This window comes from Convolutriloba macropyga, chromosome 5, assembly GCF_964194025.1.
Source record: "Convolutriloba macropyga chromosome 5, txConMacr16.3, whole genome shotgun sequence".
In the NCBI taxonomy this organism is placed as follows: domain Eukaryota; kingdom Metazoa; phylum Xenacoelomorpha; order Acoela; family Convolutidae; genus Convolutriloba; species Convolutriloba macropyga.
In genome coordinates, this window is record NC_134472.1 from 43,159,515 (window position 1) to 43,179,368 (window position 19,854).

At 31.5% G+C, this 19,854-nt stretch overlaps 1 protein-coding gene across 1 annotated transcript in view; it reads right to left on the reverse strand.

Moving 5' to 3' along the window:
- The window catches only part of LOC142340372 (uncharacterized), a 174,633-nt gene that overhangs the window by 95,318 nt on the left and 59,461 nt on the right, over positions 1-19,854 (reverse strand). The window contains exons 6-7 of the mRNA XM_075390948.1: positions 4,751-4,996; positions 3,730-3,769 (exon numbers count right to left, since the gene is read on the reverse strand). Of these exons, the coding sequence (XP_075247063.1) occupies positions 3,730-3,769; positions 4,751-4,996 (286 nt within the window). The remainder of the gene's footprint in view (positions 1-3,729; positions 3,770-4,750; positions 4,997-19,854) is intronic.

Sequence of the window (19,854 nt, forward strand, 5' to 3'; positions counted from 1 at the left end):
GTCAGTTTCGCTATGCGGGTCCATAAGTTGATTAGAGTCTGTTCTTCTTTTGCGTTCCCCTGATTGTTTGTGAGGATAAATGGAACTCTTTTCTTGTAAAGTGTGGAATCATTCATATATATGGGAGTGTTGTTCCCTCAAGATGATAAAAGTGGCATTCATTAATTTCTACCCCCCACCCGTATTTTTGTCTTGATGGCTGTATTTAACTTTTCGGATTTTTTCGTCACTACTTGTCCTATACCTAATTCTAATCCTAAACTTCCTTTAGTATTTCTGTTTTGAGTTTATGTTTTTAAGGTTGATGTTTCATTTTTCCTTTACTTGGTTCTTGTCTTACTGCTTTTTTTGTTTTGTTCTCTGGGTACTTTGGTGTCGGATTGTTTTTTGCGGGTTGCCTTTGCGTTCCTTTTAACTTTGACTCTCGTTTGATACAATGCTTGCAACATTTTTCAAGATATTTCTCGACGGTTCGTCGATAAAAAAAGGTTTCTGAGATCGTATTTTTGTGGTTTTTTTTGCAGGTGAAATGAATTCCGATCTCAACATTCGAAAAACGCATCGTGAGTGCTTTGTGGCCATTGTTGGTCCAAATCAGTAAAATTACGGTAAAATTAATAGATTTTTTAAATCTTTTCAATTTTTTAAATTAAATTTTGTCGCAATTGGGATAAAAATATCAGAGAAATAAATCTGTAGGAAACCCAAGCAACGAAACTAATATTTAAAAGCAATACTAAAAGATAACTATGACCTTTTTGGCGTATTCAATGCGCAACATGATAAGGGCAAGTGCAGTTTGTTCGCCATTACTCCCTTTTTCATTATTTGAATTGAGTCCATGTATACGCGAGAGATCGCCATCATACACATAGTTCCATAGTTGCATTCAATAAGCCTTCGATTTTCAGTGTTCGACAGTCACACTTACACCTCCCCTCATCTATATCACATTAAAGATTAGAGGCCATTGCAGGAAAAGGTTTCAATTTGAATCAACTAAGAAAAATAAGTGAAGGATAAAAAAGATGTAAGATTAATATAATAGTGTGAGGTAAATGAAAGCTTCAACGAAAGACTTGATTAGGGTTAGTTCTCACATTAATTTGCCTGCCCAAGCTTACACAAACTAACACCCCTTAAATCTGCTTTCTATTTTCTAACGTGAAGTTATAGACGAGAGGTGAAATATGGGACATGCTTGCCAAATATCTCTGCATCAGAACCATGTCTCTCTAATATCATACAGTAGATGACAAGGTTTTCGTTTACCACATAGTCTGATGAACAAATTGGCCCATCTTCAATTCAATTGCGGTTATAAATGAAATTTTCCGCTGTAAAACAGTTATATAGTTACATAGTTTTCATAGCAACGGTTTACGTTATTGATTCCGTCAAGAGATCCCGCATGAGACTTAGGGTTACCATCTTATGGATCCAGCCATGATCACAAAAGTAATTAAATACTAAAACGGCGTAAATCAAGAGTACTCTGAGTCAGATGGATTGAACGGATCTTACATTTGTCATTTATGACTGCACTCTAATACTATCATATATCAGCACTGTAATTACGTGATTTGTTATGGTTCTAAGTAGGTGCTTTAGACCACACACGGATGTTATACACTTATTTAAGTACAGCAAAGGAGTGTATCATTGTTTGGAATCTCTCGCGAGATTTGTATAAGATAAAAGTGTAAAAAAAACCAAGCGAATTCAAGCTTGAGTTGGCGTACATCATAATGAATTTGCTGTTTTTAAAGACGTTCAAGTGGTTAAGGTCAGTCAGCGTCTACAGGTCAATCCCGTCTGAACAGAGAGCTGAAGCTTTTGCCAAATATAGTTCCAAAGGAGCTAACTTAGTCTTTTTGAATGTCCGGGAGTAAGATTTCATCAATTCTCAGTTCTCTCCTTTGGTCGACGGCTCATCAATGAAAAGAGTAGACAGAGTTGTAGTGAATAATCCATCCATACTCAGTGTTCGAAAATCATATTTACATCTGTATCACATTTAAGATTAGAGGCCGTTGCAGAAAAAGGTTCAATTTGAATCAACAAAGAAAAAACATAGCAGGACAAGTCCTGACGTACAATTCAAAGAATTTTCATTGACTAAACAGAAAAACTAGACCTAGAATGGACTATGAGTGATTGAGAAAACCATTTTAAAAAAATCAGATCGAAAAATAAGAAAAAAAATCAATGTCAAAATGCCGCATGTGAACAAAATAAACCACTAGCGAGAAATGAAAATTTAATTCAAACAAAAAACTAGGCCTAGAAAGAGCTGTGAATGGATTGGGAAAACCGTGAGTGAAATTGCCGCATGTGAACAAAAAACCACTACCGAGAAACCGAAATTTTGTTCAAACACCCTTTTCGCACTCTACTTTTAAATTAGAGCGAAAAAAATTCACGCCGCAAAACCACTCGCTTTTTCGCTCCATTTCCTGTTTCGGCGTGACCAAAATCACTACTCCGATTTGACTTCAAAAATCATGAAAATGTGTGAACAGATCTTAAAAAAAAAGACAGCGCCCCAATACAATTCAAATTCTTTGAATTGTAATAACTTAAAGGTAGAGAAGAAGTAAGATTAAGATAATAGTGTGAAGTAAATGCACACTTCATGGAAAGACTTTATTATGGTTTGTCCTCACATTAGTTTACACAAAATAGTAACCCTTAAATCTACGTTCTCTTTTCCAACGTGAAGCGGTAGATAAGAGTCGTGAAGCGTTATCTCTTGTTCAGATAACCATACTTCTGTTAAATCATCAAAATGAAGACGAGGTATTCTATTGCCTTATAGTCAGCTGAGCAACTGAGGTGGGTTGGAACAAATAAGGAAATCACGGACCCGTGTGGAAAACGAAGACTTCTTGTTTCAAACAACGCATACGGACTCTAAATTGTTTTTGCAATAAGTTCAGGTGTTTTTGACATTCTTTATTAATGCAGCCCGACCAGCACGCACTTTTTATATTAATTTTCACAAATTCTGTGGAAAATTTTCATAGTTTATTGCTTGCACGCACTGCTTGACCCAGGAGGGTTTTGCATCCAGTGGAAAAAAGGTAACAAAATTGGACTAAACAGTGTAATTGTAGTGTAGTTCCCGAGAGTGTAATTTCTTTAAATTTACACTCTTTCACTCTTTTTCCTGCTAAAAAATGTATTAAAGAGTGTAATCATACGGAATTTTTAAGAGTGGAATAAAAGTGGTGAAAAGACTGTAAAGAGTGCAGTGAAGATTGTAAAGAGTATAAAAATTGTAAAAAAGTATATTTACCTAAAAATTACACTCTTATGTTTTCCCTGCTATTTAAGAGTTGAAATTGTTTTACACCCTTTAATAGCAGTCTTATTGCTTTAATGGCTTTACACCTTAGCTTTATAGCGGTGGAATACGGTTGGACACCTCGGTCCGGTTCAGAACCATACCTCTGTCAAACCATCAGAATGAAGACTAGGTACTCCGTTACCCTATAGTCAGCAGAGCAACTTAGCCAATCTCAAATTCAATTGTATACCTGATTTATCTGAGGAATTTTTTTGTCGTTTCACTGCTGAATGCAATCAAAAACTATTTTCAGGTCAACACACCTGAACTCGTTCAGGTAAAAATTTACCTGAACTGCAATTCAGGTGTGGTTCAGGTGCTTTTACACCTGAAATTCACCTGAACTTCCGAATACCTGAACCCGGTTCAGGTAAACTTACCTGAGCTTTTTAGTGGGATAGTAGCACATAAAAGATCCAGCTGTAAAACAGAAGCCATTGTTGTCATAGCAACGATTTACTTAGTTGTTGCCGGCAAGAGATCACACACGAGACTGAAGATTACCATCTTATGGATCAAGGAATGACCACGCAATGTAAATCAACACTGAAACAGTGTATACAAAGACTAAAAATAGTCACCTTTTTATTGTTTCACACTAGGGCCACTCGAACCTGCTTAATTTTTTACTATTGTTTAAAAAATTTCGATCTCTCTTAAAGTGAGAGTACTCTGACTTAGGTAGAAAGAATGGATCTTACAATTGCCAGTCATAGCTGCATTCTAATATTATCATGTATCAGCAGTGTAATTGTGTAATTTATAATGATTCTGTGACAATGTTATGAGCCTCTCCAGAGGTTCGCATTAACTTGTGTAAGAAATCAAAAGAATTCAAGTCAGAATTGGCGTACACTAATATCAACATAGTTGTTTTAGCAATATTCAAGTGGTCAAGGTCAGTCAGCGTCTATGAAACAGTAACACACCTCGAGTGGCCGGGAGAGATGAATCTTACCGTTCGTACGAAATCGAAATCAGACCTGAATTTAAGGAAACGAATATATATAGTTAAGCTGAGCCTTGTTTGATTGTCTGAGAAAAAGAATTCACATATTGTCATTTCTCTCGAGTTGGCATCAGTAACGACAGTAGACAAGGGTTTCGGTATGCGGATGCGTAAGTCGTGTAGTCGTCTTCTTTGGGGAAGGTTGGCGATGCATAAAAGGAATCAGTTTGGGTAGTTAGATGAGATTCACAGAGTAACTGTGCTTTAAAAGTTTCAGTTTTTTAAAACGATATATGAACAATTTTTTGTCAATACAAATTGCTCCCATAAAACGCTATGGCCATGCATTAAAATGTTTTATATAGTTTTTATATAGTTACAAAAACAGTTCATTCATTTACACTGTGAGTGTATTCTCGTGCTTTAGAAGAGCTTAACAAGTACTGACTAACTTCTAGTATATTCTCTATCAAACTGGACTCTTTTGCTTTGGGCAGTTGTAGCCATGATAGCAGACTTCAGGTGGAAGTGAACGTGGTTTCCTACTTGAGGAACACCACCAAACCCTCCCTTCTTGGCCAGATGATCACGTTTCTCTTTCCCACTTTTCCCTCCCCCTCTGATTCTCGATCCGTTCTGCATTAGAGAGGGTAATGTCAATGGCAGTGTTTTGCGGAGTTGCGATCCCGTCCAAATTCCTACAAGCATCACTTATAGCATTTCGCAATTGTAGTTGTGACATTATTGGAACACTCACATGCAAGTTTTCAAAGGTAAGATTTTTACGAGCCAGCGCCCCTACCTTTTATTGGGTGTCAGGACAAAATACACAATGCTAATACACTCAATGAGGCAAACCAAAACATACCCAATTTTTATCCTACTGAAACTCCGAAAATAGATTGTAGCTTATTTAGACAACTTTATTGATGCAAAAACGATAATTTATTGCTGATGATGAAAAGTTATCTTTGAGTGGCACTGACCACACTCTGCATGCATGTTGTGCTAATGGTGTGTCCTACGTGTGTCAAGTATCGTAAAGTCGTGGATAAAACAGGGCTTCCAGCCACCAGCCCAATTTGGCCTATTCCCCTCACGAATTTGGGGGAATAGACCAAATCGTCCTGCTAACTGGAAGCCCTGTTTTATCCACTACTATAAGCAAAACTAAAAAAAATTAAGGTAAAAAACAAGTTATAATCCGCAATACACACATACTACTCACTCTCCACATATACAATATTCACCACATTCACTTTCTACTCCAATAAAGCGCCTCCTTATGTGCTTTATGTGATCTCTGTGCATTGTTTAATTTTTATAAAATTTTATAAAACTATAACATATTATTGCATATTATATTATATTATATCGTATTATATCATATTATATTATATTATACTTTTTATTCATAATAATGGTAATGCTAATGCTAATGATGAATAATAATTAAAAAAAATATGGCAAACTATTCTTCTAATAATTTATCCATATCTATACCCTTAGCTTTTAATTTAGAGAGTACAAGATAAGATTTATAATATTTGGATTCATTAGACTTATGGGTCTTCGACCATGCTTCACAATCTATTGAATCAGACTTATCTATTGTATTAGACTTATCTATTGGATTAGACTTGTCTGTATTAGGCTTATCCATTATATTAGACTTATATATTGTATTCGACTTATCTATTGTATTAGGCTTATCTATTATATTAGAGTTATATATTGCATTAGGTTTATCTATTGCATTAAATTTAATAAATTCATTAACAGGTTTTATTTTATTATTAGACTCTAATTTTTTAGTTGAATAAACAACTCTGGGAAAAACTATTTCTGTATGAGTTTTTTTATATGACCCTTTATCCAACTAAAACTAAGTATAGAACAATATTCAAACCCCACCTTTGTTGAAATACATTCGTTACATATAGCTTTCTTTTATCAAAAGATGTTATTTGTTTTGCAACTCCATCTATTACAAACTTTACTTGTTAAATCAATTTTATTATTAGTAAAACTAGAAGTATGACTCGAGTTAGAGGTAAAGCTAGAGTTAGAAGTGGGGTTTGAGTTAAAAGTAAAACTAGAGTTAGAAGTATGGCAAGAGTTAGAGCATGAATCGGAATTAAAGTTAGAAACAGAATCAGAAACAGAATTTGAAATAGAATTAGGGCTAAAGCTAAAGCTAGAACTAGAACTAGAGCTTGAACATTTTGAAGCAATTCCCCTGGCCTTTGAACGGGCTTTATTCAAACAAATACCACTCAATATATCATCTCCACATGCACACTTAATAATTTTATCTTTATGTTTCCTTTTATAATGGAAAGGTAAATAATTAGGATATCCAAATTCATAATAACACTCTGAACATGCTGCTGTTTCCATCATTTATTATTTATAATAGGTCAAATTTCAAATTTTAAATTTCAAATTATATTATCTTATAACTAGCTATAATTAACTATAACTAGCTATAGCTACCTATAACTAGCTATAAGTTTAATTAAACTTCTAGTATAATCTCTAAACTGGACACATTCTTTTAGATTTTCCCTTCCTAAATTATTAAAAGTTTTATAATTAAGTCTTCTATCTAAAATCTAATCAACACCCAATTCAGTTTTATCTCTAATGAAATCTATAGTTTCAACTTTAAATTTTTGATTACTTTTATATAGATCACTTAAAACAGTTATACCCTTTCTGATTAAAGTTCTCTTCTTCAATATACTCTTCTTGTATAGCCCCCAATACGGACGAAGCCGCAACGGGGGATATGGTTGAAGACTCATGTTTTTTCTGTTCATGGTATAAGTCTTCACCATAACCCATATTCATTAATGAACCTGCTCTGTTTATCAAATGACTTGCATGTGTTGCCACTCATGCTGCAGTTTTTACTGTCAGGTCAGGTTTTTAAAAAGCATGAATGTATAAAAGTATTCCTATACCCATTGTTATACTCCACCCATACTTAACCACTTTAGCAATAATCTTTTCTTTTGTTAGAACGTCATTCTGAATCTTAATACCTCTTGAAGTAAGAAGTTTATTAAAGTAGAATATATAGTTATCTTTATTAATAGTATTTCTGTCTGTAGCACTATTCATTAGTGGTTTAATTGAATCTATAGTTTTATTTATCTCATTATTCTCTAATTCATCTTTTAAACTGAGTTTTCAAGTCAAGGAAACCAACTCTTGAGTTATATATCATAATTCTATTTCTATCAATAATAATAAAATTTCCTTTTTCTTATTATATTTAATTATGTCATAACGAAGTGCATCATCTGTCCCGTCTGTACAATTATAATAACTATTATTTAACTCTTGAATTATACTATGGTTGTGGATGTTTGCAATTATATGTTGCATTAAATTTTGGAAAAAGATCATCTCCATTATAAGCTGTTATATAAATAGTATCACAATTCATTCTAGCCATTTTAATTATCTGAGCTGGTTTATGACACATTAAAATCATTTGAATATTTTCATTTCTTCCTTCTGTAAAAAAAATAAACTATATCCTTATTAAACTTAGCACCCATATCATCAAGAACAATTACACTATTTTTGAAATTGAGTTTATTTTCCATTGTGATTATATTTATATCACCAGTATTAAATCTAGCATAGGGCTCGCCAGTCTCAGGATCAATTCAATACTGTTCATCTTTACATAAAATGATTATTTGCTTTTGCTTTTGTTTCATCATATCTTTATTATTTTGTTCCTGATCCTGATACAACTTCAAGTATTGTCTAAAAAAATAAGGCTTACCTGTACCAGGACCAACATAAACAATAGTATGCAATAGTGACTTTTCAAATTCAAATCCAACTAAACTTTTATTCATAAACCCTTCAAAGTTTTCTTCTAGTTTGATTTATTTACCTGGCAACTCACTATACATGTATATAAAAACAATTTTATGAATGCAAATATAAAAATTATAAGGCATTTATCAATTTTTATATATGACATATAGACTTATAATTAGAGTTGTAAATAGACTTAGACTTTGACTTAGACATAGACTTAGACTTAATCATCTGCGAATGGACTTTGTCCATGGCATGCCAAGCAGTTTCTGATAGTCATAGTCAAAGCTAGAGTTATAATTAGACTTATAATTAGAGTTATAATAAGACTTATAGTTACAGTTATAATTAGACTTATATTTAGAGATATAATTTAGTATGAAAATTTATTATATACAAAAGCTTACCCTAACTCTTGAGGAATTCATTAGTAAATTTGATATTGAGAATAAAACTATGAGTAAAATCAAAATAGAAGATATAGGGGGGTTATAAGTATGATACCAATTGATATAGTAATGAGAGATCAGACACCCGTTAACATCAATGATTCTAACTTTAATATAATTGTAAATCTACGACCAACTGATGGCACTTATTGGGTTCTAGTTATAAGAAGGAGAGCTGGTAAGGCTAATTACTTTGATAGTTTTGGTGTTGATACCCCACAATTATTCCTAAAAGAATGTTTTGATCTAGGGTCTGATGAAAGAACACAGGAATATAATAAATCATATTGTGGTGCTTATTCCTTAGATGCGATCCATCTTATTAATAATGGTTATAGAATGAAGAGTTCATTGACTCTAGTTAATCAAGTTAAATGTCCAGAGGCATATGATAAGTGTTTGGGTTGTAAAGCTAAAGGTAAAGTTGAAGTTAATGACAATGACAATATCAATCAGGGAACCTGCCTCGCAGATGTCAATGATAATATCAATGACAATCAGGGAACCTGCTTCGCAGATGTCAATGGCAATGACATTGAAAATGTCAATGACAATGTCAATCAGGGAACCTGCTTCGCAGCTGTTAATGCTAATGGTAGTGTCAATGGCAATGTCAATGGCAATGTCAATGGTAATGTCAATGTTAATGGCAATGGAATTGTCAATGGTAATGTCAATGATATTGTCAATGGTAATGGTAATGTCAATCAGGGAACCTGCTTCGCAGGTGGCAATGACAATGGTAATGTTAATGTTAATGGTAATGAAGAAACAAATTTGGAGACCCATAGTGATAGTGATGACACAATGTGGTCGGAGAACCATGATGGACATATAAATATATTCAGTGAAACCAAACGAGGAGTAAACCCTGCTCACAATGTGGATGTGGATGTGGAGGGGGAAGTAATTTTGGTGTAAGGCCCTCCGGTCTTTGTTCTAATTTAGTAATAGATGTTAATGATAGTCTACAATCATGGATAAATGATAAGAATAAAATCGTTATTAGCACATTCCCGGAATTCTTCAGATGTATAATATCTGGTCATAGGGAATATGGAAAGACGGTATTATTAAGTTATCTGTTTTTGAATAACATAGAATTTGATAGAATATATATCATTGGTCCTTCTAGTAATCAATATGATGATTTAGAGTATAAAGATTTTGTGTTTATTAAAGACATAAAAGAATTAACCCCACCCAAAAAACTACCGGAAAATATAAAGAAACTCATGATATGTGATGATGTTGGAGGTAAGGAACCGGTCAATTAATGAATTCTTCTGCAGAGGTAGACATAGTAATTGCAACATGATATATCTTAAATGAAATATATTCTCCGCAGATAGACAGAATGGTAGAGAGAATTGTAATCTATTTAGTTTCTTTGAACAAGGAGGTAGAGCCACTAAAGCTATATATCAAGATTTCTTTAATGGAGTAGAACTTAGTTATGATGATTTTAGTAGTATATGTGAAAAAGTATGGGCTGAGCTTTATAAATACATTATCATTAATAAAACTAAGAATAGAAATTTTAATGGTAAATTAAGAATTAATTGGGATCGGAGAGGTTTATAGTTTAATTATATTTATGATTAAGTCTATATGGGAACCTCCTTTGCAGATGACTAAGTCTAAGTCTAAGTATAAGTATAAGTCTAAGTCCAGGTCTAAGTATAAGGCTAAGTATAAGCCTAAGTATAAGTCTAAGTATAGGTCTAAGTATAAGTCTAAGTCTAAGGCTAAGTCTATGACTAAGTATAAGTCTAAGTCTAAGTATACGTCTGTAACTATGACTAAATCAAATGTAAAGTAAAACTCAACACATCACCATTGAAATCATTTGGTCTTCCATGCTCATCTTTAAAATAAACTTCAATATACTCTATTCTATCCTTTGTTACATTTTGATATAAGATATTAGTTTGTATAAAATTTATCAAGTGACCTGGTGGTTCTGTTAGAGTAAAAGTGTATAGTATGTCTTTGTTATTACCATTATCTTTAACACCAGATATGACTTTACAATGGATGTTAATAGTACTAAAACGCATATAATCAATAATCGTTTGAGATGTATATTTACCTTGTTCATATACTATTTTTCTAAAGCCCAGTAATGGGGCTATTGAATTTTCTATGTCGAAGTTAATTGCACCTTGTTTTATTTCCATTTAACATTCCATTGTATTCTGATCGGGTTCTATTATAACATTACCATTAGTTTCTTCTTTTATTAATTCTGCTATTTCGAATAATTCATATGCATCTGGTATAACAGCTAAAATACGGGTATCTGACCATCCGCGAAGCGGTTTCACCGATTCTTCACATTGGTTATCATATAAGAAATGATTATTCCCCCATTCACATTGAACACTGCGTTATATACAGATAATCTAATTAAACCCAATTTTGATGAGTTAAGCATAGGTTCACTAAAGTTAAACTTTTCAGCTGATTTTATCGTTCTAAACTTAAGTGTTTGTTCTTCTTTAGTTTTAGTTAGAGTTTCATGTATCTTTTGTAGTTCCCGTAGGAATAAGCTGTCAGTCATTTTTTATATTCAAATATTATTAGACTATATTTATATTTATAGTTAGAGCTATAATTATAATTATAGCTTGCGTCTCAATTGTATTAATAGCTATAGTTATAGTGATAGACATAGCCATAGTTATGGTGAAACATGGGCAAAGCCACATAGCCTTTGTTATAATTTATAATTTGTAATTAAATTTTTTTCTTATAAAAATGGGCTATAATTTGGATACAACTTATGGTTGTAATATTGGTATACAAAAAAGTAGGATTGTAAAAAATAAACCCAAGAATCTAGCAACAATGAATACGGTTAATACTAACATTAATATCATACTCAATAGAGAAGAGAATCATTAAAATATACATGATTCATATCTAGAGATAGAGTTTGTTGTATCAGATGATGCCGGTGGTGTATTTGTTAATAATGCCAATATCAGATTAGTTAATTATGGTATGATGACATTGTTTAGTTCAATTAAGCTTGAAACTAGTGGTGGTGGGACTATTGAATATATAGAGTGGTTTTGGTAGAGATCAGGGCACAAGAGATAGTCAACTCAAAGGTGGTCATGCTGCTGCAGAAATAGGTCATATGTATATGATGGTTAAGATGAGTGATATATTTGGGTTTGTAAATGATTTAGAAAAGATTATATATGGGCTAGGATTTAAACTAATATTAAAAAGAAAAATAATGATAGAGTTCTATATAGAGTTGGTGCTAGTGCTCATGCAGTAGCTAATGATGGTAAAATAGAAATTAGAGATATACCATGGTGTGTGCCTAGTATTGAACCTGGTAATGATAATAGAATTATTGTAGAGAAAGGATTTAAATAAAAAGAATAATATTGATTTCAGCTATTGTGAGAGAAAAACATTTTACAAGAATGTACCCAATGTCACTAACTTCTGATTTGATCTGGGTTTGGAAAGTGGCATGGAAAGACCTCAATACATAATAATTGGTTTTGAAAATAATAATGTTAATGAACAAACTCATGATGCAAGTACATTTGATTTAATGAATGCTACTGAATGTTATTGTAAGATTGGTAGTGAGTTTCATCCCGAGGATAGAATGAATATTAATTAAAGTACTAATATATATAAAGAGGCTTTTAAAGAGATTGTTAATTTTAATAAAGATTATAATGGATTATCGTATAATATTAAACCATATATAAATCATAGAACCTTCAAAAGTATTAATAGAATATATGTATTTGATACCAAATATCAAAGTGATCATATAAGTCCACAACCAATACTGCAGTTGCACAACCAATACTGCAAGTGCTGCCGTTGCAGATGTTATATGCCATGCATTAGCATTAACTAGAAAGGTTATTAGTGTTAATAGTGATGGTAATGAGATGGTTGATATAGTCTCGTAGAGACTAATTACAAAAGGTCTATTATATCTTAGTTATAGTTAATGTTATAGTGATTCTCATAATCATTGTTATAGCCATTGTTTTAGTTCTAGCTCTAGTCAATGTTATAGTCGTTGTCAATGTTATAATTCTAGCTCTAGTCATAGCTATAAAGCATTTCCTACCAGTGTTAACAAAACCTTTAGCATAAATAATATCTAGTTTCTTTTTATTCTCTAGAGAAAACTTCTAGCTTCAAGTTTATTTTTAGGCTTGGGTTTAGTGTTAGTTTAGCAATAGTTTAGGTCTAGTCTTAGGCTTAGTCTTTGTCTTAGCTAATGGCTTAACAAGAAAGGGATTATACTTGTTAACTTCCATTAGTTTTTATATATAAATATGAAAAACTTTAGTAAGTTTAAAACTAATTCTTATTGTGTTGGTGGTAGACATTATAGTGGAACTAATAATATAGGAGGGGTTGTCTCAGCAAAAGGAAATGTTAAAAGGTAATTTTGTTAAGTGTAGTAGGAATAAGACAATGACAGTATCTGATGCAACAATAGAAGCAGAAGGATTGAAGGATTTCTTCGAAAGTGCTGGTAGAGCAACAGTTAACTTTGGAAAAAAGTTGCTATTAATCCAGAAAGAGCATTAGAAATAGCAAGTAAAATAGGAAGTGCACCTGCAAGTAGAAACCCAAGAGCTGCTTTATTAGCCACACCTGATTTATTTAAATTAGCAACTACTGGTGAAGGTATAAAAGTAGTACAGAACGGTAGAGGGTTACATTTAGGTACAGAGAAAAGAAAATTATTTATATTAGAGTTTAAATAATAACTTTGTCTATCAGGAACTGCTTCGCAGATGACGATGGCTATGACTAACACTATGACTAAGACTATAGCTGTGACTACGACTATGACTATGGCTATAAGCGTAAGTGTAAGTGTAAGTGTAAGTCTAAGCATATGGCTATATCTACTATCTAATGGTAAATATTAATACTAATATTATTATTACTAAATATTTTTTGATAACTAAGAACTAATAACTTCAGTTTATAAAAAACACTCATTTTACTCTTCTTGTTCTTCTTATATTCATCATATACCTCGACTAATTTATCATACTTGTCATTATCTATTTTTTTATCATTCATTAAATTTAGTATATAGTTTACTAAACTTATTACTAAACTGTTTACTTAAACAATACATTTGTGAATACTTTATAAGTTTGTTTCTCAATTTAGTATTAATTGTTTTTGATAATGAACCACAAACAGTTGCTGTAGCTAAAGCTGTTGGTATAGGATAAGGTAATCCTATACCTGTTAATGCAACTGATGTTGATGTTGCAGTTGTTGCGATAGATGATAATATTATTTCATATCTTAGCAATGTTAATGTAATTCTTATATCTACTTAAGTTCTTATTGTAGTTTTTAGTTTCAGTTTCTTAATAATTTCTAATATCTCTTAAAATGTTAATATTACTATTAAATTTATTATTAGCTAGGATTTTATCGTTTATGTTTTGTTTATTAATGGTTGTCAATTTTGGGTAAAGTAATCTCTCATTCGGTGCTGATGGTTAACTCATTTTCAGTAGCAAAATAACTATCAATAGCTTTCATTATATCTTCATGATTAAAATCATAATGCATCTCAAGTCTTGCTTGTTCTTTGTTGTCATCTAGCTTACTTTCTAGTAATATAGCAATTAAATCTAGTAATGTTGTCTTTTTATTCTTTATAAGGGCTTCATCTGTAAAAGAAGTAGTCTTTTTATTAACTTCTTTAAACCCCCTTAGACCAGTAGTGAATATATCATCAAGGTGAATGTTAGTAATATTCTGATTAAACTTATTATTATAAAATTCTTGTTTTAATTGATTATACTTAGAGATAGTATCAGCTGCAACCTTATTACAAATGCTAACAGTATTTGTAACTTCATTTGCTGATTTATAAAATTCATTATTAGTTCTTCATTAACTTGTATTTTGTTTAGTTGTAATGTTTTAGTCGTGACTTTATCAAAATCTCCTTTTCTTAGTTCAGTTATAATTTTACTTAAAATGTCTATTTTATTAGAAGAGGATAATAAAATATTGTCAAAATACTCTTTATTAGCAACATCTTTTTCATCTATGGGAGGGTGTACATTTGCTTTTTTATAGCAATCCTTCATGTCAAAATTATCATTATCTTCTAGGAATAAACCATGAGCCTTACGTAGTGTTAATTTGTTTGTTGAAGTGGATCCGAGAAGCGGGTTCCCCGATTGCTGTTTAGCCTGACTGAATCTAATTCTTGTCATCTTTGTATTTACAGAAAGAAACTATCTGCGAAGCAGGTTCCCTGATCTACTTTGTAGCTGACCGGAGGTCGGTATTTAATGATTCCAAAACCTTTTTATTAGATTCAAAATCAAACTCAGATTTTAATAACTCCTGTTCGCAATATTTACCTTCTATTATTTCATCATTAAAATCTTCTATCTTATATGTTGGTGGTTGGGTTTTTAGAACTTCATTCACTTTAAATAATTCTGTATTCCAGTTAGAAGTGTAACCTTTAGAGAAAATGTTACGTTTGTCAGCATTCCCAACATAATCACAACCTTAAGTTTAGGTGTTGCTTTGGTACATTTAGCAAAGTATTTAACCTTAACGGGATTACTAGAAGCATCAACGGGTGTCATATTAATAGTAGAGTGAATGTTATTGTTATATGTTACAACAGCATCAATTAATATATTTACCCAAATACCATCACCATTGTTGAACATTGGTTTATTAAATATGTGTAATAGCGTTCTATTAAATCTCTCTGTAAACACAGCCTTTAAACCACTATAAGTAGAATATAATTCAGTTTTATATTCCTTAAGTAAAGATTTAAATGTTTTATTTTAAAACTCACTACCTCTAATTAGCTATACATTTTCTGGTTTTCGACTTTTAGAGCCACCTTGTGGACTTTCACCTAATACTATTTTAAAGCCATTAGTTATAGATAAACGAGAATTATCCTTCAATGGAATAGCCCATGCATATTTTCTGAATATGTCTATAACTGTTAATATAAACTTATAATTTTTATTTTATTTACTTAGAGATGACTTAACAATTAAATCAGCTGACCGTGTTTCATTTATATACAATGGTATTATTCTTTCTCTTCTAATCTTTGTTATTTGGGGACTGAATACTTCTGTAGCTAGGAGTTGTTGTTTAGCTTTAGCTGCGTCTTGTTGTTGTTGTTTTTCCACCATTATTTATTTACCATAATTGAAAACAAAATAATCTAGTTGTTCTTGATTAATAATATTCATTGATAATAGTTGTTTAGATATATGTAACTTTTCATCATATAATCCATCGTCACCGGCTTTTGTTTCTAATATTAGTAAATCTAATATTGCTATCAGGGAACCTGCCTTGCAGATTAAACTATTGGGGTCAATGCCAATCTGGGAACCTGCTTTGCAGATGTCAACGCTATTTTAACCCCTACCAAATACACCATATTTTCCGAATAGTATACGTTTTATTGTTCTATATCACCTTTTACTCATCAACTTTTTCTATATCATATCCAATATCAAATAAAAATCTTTTAATTTTATTTTCATCTTCACCGATATCAACATGTGTTACATTTGGGTTAGTAAGAACGTTTCTAAACCCATCTGAAAATTTAAATAAATTATCCCTAACTATGAAGGAATTGTATTGATAAGTTAATTTAACACCATTCATTTCAAACTCACCAATATCTAAATTTCCGAACAATAACTTTAATTGAGGGTTAGTTTGAACTGTCATTAAATTAAAAATTAGAGCTGTGTCTTTTTCTACTATAATTCTTGGTTGATCTCGGGCTTCCTCTACAGCTTCACAGGACTTTGGCCATGCTTCACCATCGGACTTCATTAATGCTTCATTAGACTTCATTAATGCTTGATTAAACTGGAAACCGGCTTGCTGGATCATCTTAGTTTGTTTATTCAACTCTTGATTTTGCCAATCTATTGCTCTTAATGTTTGTTCACCTTATGCTAGATTCTGTTCTTTGTTTACATTTTTTAGTGTTTTAGTTAGAGGATCAAATAACTCTTCTATTTCACCATAATACTCTTGTTGTCTTAATTTATCTTCTAATATATTTCTTCTGTTTTGTTGTTCTAGACTGTATAAATCTATAAGTTTTTCTAGCTAAATTATTTTTTATATATAAAGAAAAAATAATTACTTTTTATTATAAAAATAATATGTACTATGGGGGGAGATAATGATATATAAAATAATAACTACTAACTACTAATTTTTTTGCTTTCATATTCAAATTCATATTTATATTTATATTTATATTCATAGATCATTATATAGTCTAATAGCAGCCTCGATTAACTTTCTATCATCATTAATGGTTAGATCTAGAATATTATTTAATAATGATTCTTTACTTGCATCTAACACTTATTTTATCAATAGCTCTTTTGGAGTAGTTTTAATCTTTTTATTAAATCTCTTTTGATAGATATAGATTCTCATCATTAGGATAGCTTTTAATACTATTTACATAGAATCTTTTATAATCAAATGTGTTTAGACTAATCTTACTTGTTTTTGTTGTTGTCATGTTATCACCAACTTTTTGTTTTCTACATTCATCTACAGTTCTCTGTGTGTTATACATTAATGCATTATAATACTCTTCATCTTTAGCATTGCTACCATTCTTTATTACTTTCTCTTTAGTTTTATTTGGGTAATCTTTAAAACTATATGTCTTTGGAGACAGAGCTATAAACTCTTCTATTATTCTACTTCCCAATGCATATTTGCATTTACTTGGAACTTTATTATTAGTTTTGATTGATTTTTTCGAGATTGGACAGATCCATATGTTCATTATCAACATTACCCTCGCTAACGTTTAATACAAAACCATCAGTATCGATATACTAGAGTTGTAGATCTTTGAGAGATGGTTAAAAAATATTATAGAATACATCATAGATGTGTAATTTACTTAATTCTAATATAGTAACATCTACATATACTGGAGAATCGTATTCTATTTTTTTCTCTATACATTCAATTTGGCTATAATGAATACATCTAGTTATAATCTTAAATATTGATTTACTTATAATTTTCATTATCTTTTCTTCATCATGTAAGAACTTACTTTGAAGGAAGTGCAGAGGATTCAAGCACATTCTTCCATATAGTGCGTTGTTCATTAATTTCCTTACATCCTTTTCCGCTTCAGTTTTAGCTGTTGCTCTTTTATTAGTATTGTTTTGAATATAGTCTCTAGATATGTAATCTTGTTTAAATTTAATTACTCTATGAAATTTAGTTATTTTTACACCCATCTTAACATAGAACTTTAACAACCTGTAATGAACCAAATATTCTGTCTTGTTGTTTTGATCTGAGACTAATTTCTCTGATCTTGCCTTGCCCACCCCTCTTTCTATATAGCCCAACTCATTATCATTTATCTTTCTTTTATTGGGCATTAAAGCTAATTGCTTTGTTCTATCTTCACAAGTGTTTAATATACGCTGAAGCGTGGTTTCTCCTTCGTCTGAAGATGCGTCAGAGTACTTGAAGTCCTTATAAGGTAACTTTTGCATCATAGCATAGCCGTATAGGTTGTTTGTGTCTATGTACCAGATAGATCTATTGCTGTTGCTATGGGACTTCGTTCTTGCTTCACCATTGTTTTTGCTATTGCGATTGTTATTACTATTAATATATCTATGACCCATTATACCACATATACCACCTCTCTTCGCTTCAACGAAATCATCTAGCAATTGCCTATCTTGTAATGTATCTAATGTAACGCCACTTGACATTAACCAACAATCAAAACTATAACCTGGGCGACCTACATAGTGTAGAGGGTTGAGTCCGAATTCTTTCATACTTAATTTACCTTATTCATTCATGCAGTAGTCTAATATTTCCACATCATTCTGCAAATACTCTATAGTTAGATCTTTACCAGTTTTATGACTTTTGTCTTTATTAAAGTTATCGACTTCTTCTTGTGTTGGTAATTTATTAGATAGTGAGGATTTGAAGTCTTCTGTATTTAGATTACCTATAGAATTGTCGTAGTCATCTAAACCAAAGTATTCATATGGATACAATGTTTTAGTTTTACACCCGTATATCTTTGCCATTTGATCTAAAGGCATAGCTAAGAAATCGATGCTGAACATCTTAGACTTACCAGCAGCTAGTGGTATGTTATCTACTTTTCTTTTATCATTATTTTGTTTAAAGAGATCACAATAGTAGATTGAAATCATAACCAGAGCCAATATGGAATATTACGGGAATGAAGTTTTGTTGTTTGTATCTTTGATTACACATTCTACATGCTGGTCCTCTGTATTTACCAGTTTCATGACAGTGATCTCTTACTTTATTAAAACATATTATTCTGCATATATGACAAGTGTTATTGGTATCGTGATAAAATTTATCTTCTTTATTAAATGTCATTGGTTTGTTTAACTCTGAAATTATTCTCTGTTTCTATTTCTAATAGATCTCTAGCAAATCTTTTGATGCAGTCCAGACCAAAGCAGTATTTGCAATTACCTTGCCAGATGTAACCCACACTCATTGGTATGTGTTGAGCTATTACATAATTACAGTCATTAGTTGCGACTTCAACAATACAACGTTCTATATCAGCAGTTATAATATTTTTTATATTCTAACGCTTATGACCGTTAATAAAAAAAATTTTCTTCTTCTTAGGACAAACAATGCCTGGTTTGGAAGAGTGGCTACATATATGATTGCCATATTTATTTTGAGAGGTAAACCAATATGTACATCTATCGCGGTAATAGAATTTATTATTCATTTTATTCGGTCGATCTAACAGGGTTTCTATGTTTTTAATTAGGGCACAGTGTTCTGTTTGTCCATCCCCCCAAACTAGTCTTCTTACATCTTTATTAAAATCATCCACTGATTCAAGTAGTTCAACTTTACCATCACCACAAGGTGTGTATATCCAAATAATAATATTGTAAAGTTTTTATATTCTTAATATTTAGCCGAAGTCATCTTCATGTTGTTGTCTTGGTACAATTAGTTTATTCTCATATTTACTTTCACGTGTTGCGTGGTCCATGGCGGGATGTAGTCAAGCAGTAATAGTTAGTTGCAAGCAATTGTATTTGGAATTACGTATATTTTATTTTGGTTTAGAGTTTTTGAGATCGGGAGATAAATCTATATAACTACCAATAGATGCTTTAGGTGGTTCAATATTTATCTGAATACTTATT